We start from the raw sequence: 6,072 nt of genomic DNA, 5'->3' as shown, positions 1-6,072 counted from the left end.
CCTGGGAGTGTTCCAGGCCAGGTTGGATGGGGCTTGGAGCACCCTGGGCTGGTGGAAGGTGTCCCTGCCCATGGCAGGGGGGGGAACTGGATGATGTTTAAGGTCCTTCCAACCCAAACCAGTCTATGAGTCTATGATTTTAAATGACTTTTGATAATTTAGTGAAACCAGCCCAAAAATATTTGTATATGTACTCAAAAATTCTGCATTTTTGCATGCAAATTAATTACATTTGTAGTTCCCCATTTTCTTCTTATGGTTTCTTGCACCCGATCAGATGGCAAACAGCCAGCCAATGAATCCAGGTGTTGCACAGCTGCATTTAACCACATCCTCTGACAGTTTAGGCATATAAAAAAGTGACCTGTATTCACTGTCTTTTATTTGTTTGTCCCAGAATTCTACTGCCCAAAGTCAGGCCTGGCAAGCTGAAAAGGAAAGTCTCGAATTGCCAGGATAGTGATTAAAATTAACATGCCAACACCACTGCCCCCCACATAGGCTGGTTCCTAAGGAGGAGACATCACATGGGTCAATTAATTTTTGGTAGCTGTTTAGGCTCCAGGCCAAAGTTTGGTCATGTAAAGGAGAGTCTCATAAACAGCTCAATTAGAGGCATTAGAGCTACTCATGTGTGTAAAGATATTCTCATGACCAAAACCTGCCAGGATCAGAGCAGCAGGTTGTACTGAAATGTGTTTGCACAACAGGACCCCCACCCCTCACCTCTGACACTGGAAATGAAGGTCTCCAGTCTCTCCAGCAACTCCAGATCTCTCTCAAAGTCATAAAAATGGTGCTCGACCCAGTGCCGAAAAACATTCAGTATTCTGAGGAAAGAGCCAAAAACAGATATTACGTTTCTTTTTAAGGCTTCCAAGGCTTATCCCTATGAACACCAGATAAAACACAATCCTACAAAGCTGAGCTGTGGATTCGTGTAGTGAATTAGGATCTCCCATTTGCTAAGGAATAAATTTGTTTTCTTTCCTCCACACAAATTTCAGCTCAGAAGCTGTTGCGGTTATTACTGCTCTACAGCTACACCTTTTCAATGACACAAAAAGCCAGACAAGACCCAGACAAGTGTTTATTTATGGGTAACACTAGACTTCCCCTTGATTTTTCTTCACCCTTTTTTAAACACATCACTAATAAACAAGCCTCTAAAAAGTGAACAACTACTCTTCTGCCTTCTAAGCTTAGGATACATATCAGGAAAACACCTGGTTTGCCTCTTCTTCAGGTAAACAAGTTGAGCTCATACCTGAAACTTTTGACTTATCAAGGTGTAACGTATCACCTTACCTGAAGAGTGAGCAAAAATCTCCTACGTCACCTAGGACAACAGATGATCCCTGTGCCAATTCAACAGGTGGGACAGGCTGATGGGGTTAAAGCAGAGCCCTCAGGCTCCAAGGAGCTCCTTCCAGGGAGATGTGGTTACTCCAGCCCAGTGCTGTGGAACTGGGAGTTCTCCACTCTGCAGCCCAGGCCACTGAGGTAAACCAGTGCTAATTGTGTACCAGGCTACTGGTTTTGGTGGCTCAGCCCTGTAAATTGGTGGCAAGAAGATCTGAGAGGGACAGGGCAGAGACCTGATGGCAATCTGCCTGTCTGCTGTGAGTCACAGCACTGCAGCAGGTGCTGGCTTAGCTCAGTCAAGTGAAGGACATTGAGGTGAATACATGGAGTAGTTAAATCTCTCTACTCTTTGCAGTGTGCAAGGTAAAGAATGAGGTTTATCCCATGGGAGAAAGGCTGCCTGAAAAGGATCATTTAGGTTGGAAATCAATGACACCTTCTAAGGAGAGAAGTTTGACACAAGTTCCTGGTAACAGCAGGATCTTATCTAATCTGCCTCTGCCTTTGAGATCCCGTGGTAAGAACCCTGGAAAAGCATAAGAGATTGCCAGGATCTGCTGACTGTACTTCCAGCTCAGCACCTCCTCTTTCTCATGGCCTCACATGTATTTCATCTAGTCAAATCCATTGCCCTTTCCAAGCCTGAGCACTGCACAGCATGTCCACAGTGTCTGCCACAAGATGGGAGTAAGTGCTGGGGAGGGAGGGAAGGATGAGCATCTTCACCTTCTCCACCTTCACAAATCCTAGATCTCTCTGAAGTAGAGGTCAATGCTAGTAACAACACTGGAATTTACACAGTGCTGAGCATACCAACCCAACAGCTCAAACTCAGACATTTTAGTTTTAAGTCAGGTTAAGGCTACTGGAAACACACAGTATGGATCAGAAACAGCCCCCAGAAAACAGCAACCAGGGAAAGCAGGAGGTGACACCTTCACAAATCCTAGATCTCTCTGAAGTAGAGGTCAATGCTAGTAACAACACTGGAATTTACACAGTGCTGAGCATACCAACCCAACAGCTCAAACTCAGACATTTTAGTTTTAAGTCAGGTTAAGGCTACTGGAAACACACAGTATGGATCAGAAACAGCCCCCAGAAAACAGCAACCAGGGAAAGCAGGAGGTGAGAGCAGCTCATAACTGTGGTTTTTGCTGAACCCACAGGAGCTGATAAAACTGGGAACAGCAAGGGCCTGATAAAACTGCTCAAGGCCACGAGCACATGCAAGTATCAAGGTTACACTGAGGTTGTATGACTTGGATCACGTTCAAGAAGGTGGTGGCTGCTATATATGGAGCAAAACTACAGTATTACACACACACTTATCTTTTTCATCTTTTAGATATATATGCACATAGTTATCTGATGAAACAGGGACCCTCTAAGTGACCTTCTGAACACCTTGGCATGTCAGTGTGACCCTTCACCTTGAGTAAACTGCTGCTGCTCCACACAAGTAACTACTAATGTGTGGTAGCAGAAGGATTGAGAGCACTCTTGTGTTTAGTTATCTGCCATTAATAGTAACATCTTGATGCTACTGATCAAAACAGTTAACAAATAAAAGCTGTTCTAGCAAACACTGGTTGTGATCTGTGTCTCCTCCTGACTCGATCCTCAATCAGGGCAACAATTGGCCTCATTCATGCTAGAAATGCTTAATTGTTCCCCAAATTAGCTTGGTCAGCAAGACCTTGAAGATTCACTGCAGCCTGCTGCAATGTGCAGCACAGACAAGAGTCTCCCTGTCTGTGTGCAAATCCATCCACAGGGGCTGGGAAAGGGAGTAAAATACCAGCAGGGCTGAAAAACTGGAAACAGAGGAACTATCTTCACAGGGCCTGGGAACAAGGAACCCATTCAGCACACAGCCAGCACCAGTCTCAGCTACACATCTCTCACCCACACCCACTGTCCAGGGCAGCCACACAGCGTCTGTGGGTGGATCACAGCTGTGAGAACCAAAGTGCAGTTACAACAGCTCCAGGAGCTGCTGTGACTAATCAGGGCATGATTTGGACTATTAGGCTGCATGCAGACACTGATAAGTCCCTACTCGACAGCATTGCAGTCTCCAGAAGAGATTACTGTCTCCAGGAGCACCATGTAATCGGTGAACTCCAATCTGGCTTTAACAGGACATGGCTAAAGCAAACCAACCTGAGCTGCACTGGCTGGACGTATTCCTTGCGGAAGCGCTTCAGGTCGGCGCTGATGGGCTGCTCCCCCTTCTCGATGGCCAGTCTGTCTGCCTCGGTGGGCTCAGGCTCTGGGATCTCAAACCTGGGAAGGAAAGCGCCCAAACACTGATGGCAATTAAGATAAAACACCAGCCCTTTATGTAGGACACGAAGAGCAATTGCAGTTTAAATGAATTCAGTGCGGTGAGACTCCAGTGCTCCTGTAACAGCCAGTCTGCCCGGAATTCCCTCCTCCCTTGCTCCACACCCTGCTAATTCGCTGGGTCTCTGCTCATCACAAGATGTCTAGACTGGGATATAAGGTTTTTAAGGACCTGCTAGCTTGATTAAGGGAAGATTAGAAGAGAGCTTAAGAGCAGCTTTATCACACACTGCATTAAAATGCTGTTTAGTTAAGCCTGTGCCTTTCAAACTGCTTAGAACATTTCTGTTCCTATTTGCATGGAGACTTGGGCACAAACACTCTCATCAGCAAGTTAAGCAGTTCACAACATCACTCCCCCATAGCCCAGGCACACCAGGTGCTCCAGCTAATCCCTAACTCAGGTAACTCGTTTAAACTGGGAAAAAGAAGGTCGTGTTAAAAACCTGGATTGCTGTATCCCATTTTAAAAGCTGTTTTATGAACTTTACTAAAACATGAGCAAGATGGCACTGGGAACCTGAGCAGGAAAGGAGTGGTTGGACTCTGATCCTTGTGGGTCCCTTCCAGCTCAGGCTGTTCTGTGATTCTCTGATCACACAAAACTCCTCAGGAGCTGTAGTGATAGTGCAGGGACAGGACAAGGGGGAATGGCTTCAAGGTGACACAGAGGAGGCTTAGATTGGATACTAGGAAGAAATTCTTGGCTGTGAGGGTGGTGAGGCACTGGCACAGGTTGCCCAGAGCAGCTGTGGCTGCTCCATCCCTGGGAGTGTTCCAGGCCAGGTTGGATGGGGCTTGGAGCAACCTGGGCTGGTGGAAGGTGTCCTTGCCTTGGGAACAAGATGATCTTTAAGGTCCTTTCCAACCCAAGACCATTCCATGATTCTATTCTCCAATTCTAAACTCCCTCCATACTTCCAGAAAGGATGATCACTCCTCACCTTTCTATCAGCAAACTCAGCAGTTCCTGGGGCTTGCAGAAGGAGCGATAGGTGGTAAGGAAAGTCCGGACAAAATTAGGGTCTGTAAAGACAGAATAAGGAAATTATGGGAATGTTTTCCTTATTCAATTGCAAAATATCAGAAATAAAATACACAGAGAAAAAGTTTAAAGTGCAGAAAATACACTGAGTCAAGCACTGCACTTGAGAAACACCAGAAATGATAGTGCCTGGGACATCTTTGGTGCATTTGCCCTGAAAAAGTATTGAACTACACATCCAGTGTTCTCTCAAAAGCTCTGTCTCAGGCTTGGCATGTGGAATGACTCTCCCTGAACATGCAACCTAGTCCATAGTTTCATAGAGGCAAAGAAAACATGGGAGAACTATGCACAGTCTACTCTCCTGCCACCAAAAGTGCCTACACCTGCCCATGGCAGGGGCTGGAACTAGGTGACCTTTAAGGTCCCTTCCAACCCAAGCCAGTCTGAGATTCCAATAGTCAAATACACCAGTTCAAAATCCAACTACCTTAGTTTTACAAAGGTAATCACTTAAATGCCAGACAGTTTTGTAAAAAGCACAAAGGAGACCACTAATACTGGGGAAGTTTAACCAAACTTGCACCCCAGTCCCACCAGTAACCTTAGGCTTCACCCATATCAGCCTGTGCCTTTCACCCCAAAACTAAAACTCAACATTTTCCTCCACATCAGCACTTCATGTAACTACTTCAAGGTTTCATTTCTGTGCCTTTAAGACACTATTTCACGGGAAAGTCTGAAAAATGCTGATTGCAATTTGCATCCTTTCAACCCAGGGACTGCACAGAGCAGCAGACTGAAGTAAAATAAAATAAATATAACCTCCAGCCTTTTTTTCTTCCTCCACAGACACCTGCTGGATTCTCTGCTTTAGTAATGATGGTCTCAGGAAATATGCTGGTGTGGGTTTTTAGGGGCAAAAGGTTTGCATACCCCAAATTTTCTTACAGCTTAGCCAGGTGATTTCATAGCAAATATTTTTTTGTCCTGCAAATCTTTACCTTTAATTATAGGCAGAAACCCCCAAGCAAACTGAAGATAAAAGGATTAATTTCATCACGCAGAAGCACAACCATGAGAACAGATCTGTAAGAGCTGCACAGGGTACCTGCATACATGTGGTACGTCAACCTCTCGATGAGCTTCACGACTGTCCCAGGTGATTTCATAGCAAATATTTTTTTGTCCTGCAAATCTTTACCTTTAATTATAGGCAGAAACCCCCAAGCAAACTGAAGATAAAAGGATTAATTTCATCACGCAGAAGCACAACCATGAGAACAGATCTGTAAGAGCTGCACAGGGTACCTGCATACATGTGGTACGTCAACCTCTCGATGAGCTTCACGACTGTCCCTCCTGATGGGAAT

The 6,072-nt window shown here is 45.3% G+C and overlaps 1 protein-coding gene across 1 annotated transcript in view; it reads right to left on the bottom strand.

The window, feature by feature from the left end:
• The window catches only part of SOS2 (son of sevenless homolog 2 (Drosophila)), a gene marked incomplete at both ends in the record, with an annotated part of 28,992 nt that overhangs the window by 6,136 nt on the left and 16,784 nt on the right, over positions 1-6,072 (bottom strand). Inside the window, 5 exons of the mRNA XM_009083612.1 lie at positions 727-830; positions 3,532-3,654; positions 4,659-4,740; positions 5,811-5,897; positions 6,054-6,072. The exon at positions 6,054-6,072 is cut by the window's right edge and continues 586 nt beyond it. Coding sequence (XP_009081860.1) covers positions 727-830; positions 3,532-3,654; positions 4,659-4,740; positions 5,811-5,897; positions 6,054-6,072 — 415 coding nt within the window. The remainder of the gene's footprint in view (positions 1-726; positions 831-3,531; positions 3,655-4,658; positions 4,741-5,810; positions 5,898-6,053) is intronic.

The sequence above is a fragment of the Acanthisitta chloris genome, unplaced genomic scaffold (genome assembly GCF_000695815.1).
Source record: "Acanthisitta chloris isolate BGI_N310 unplaced genomic scaffold, ASM69581v1 scaffold14890, whole genome shotgun sequence".
In the NCBI taxonomy this organism is placed as follows: Eukaryota; Metazoa; Chordata; class Aves; order Passeriformes; family Acanthisittidae; genus Acanthisitta; species Acanthisitta chloris.
This window is presented reverse-complemented; position numbering and strand designations above follow the sequence as displayed.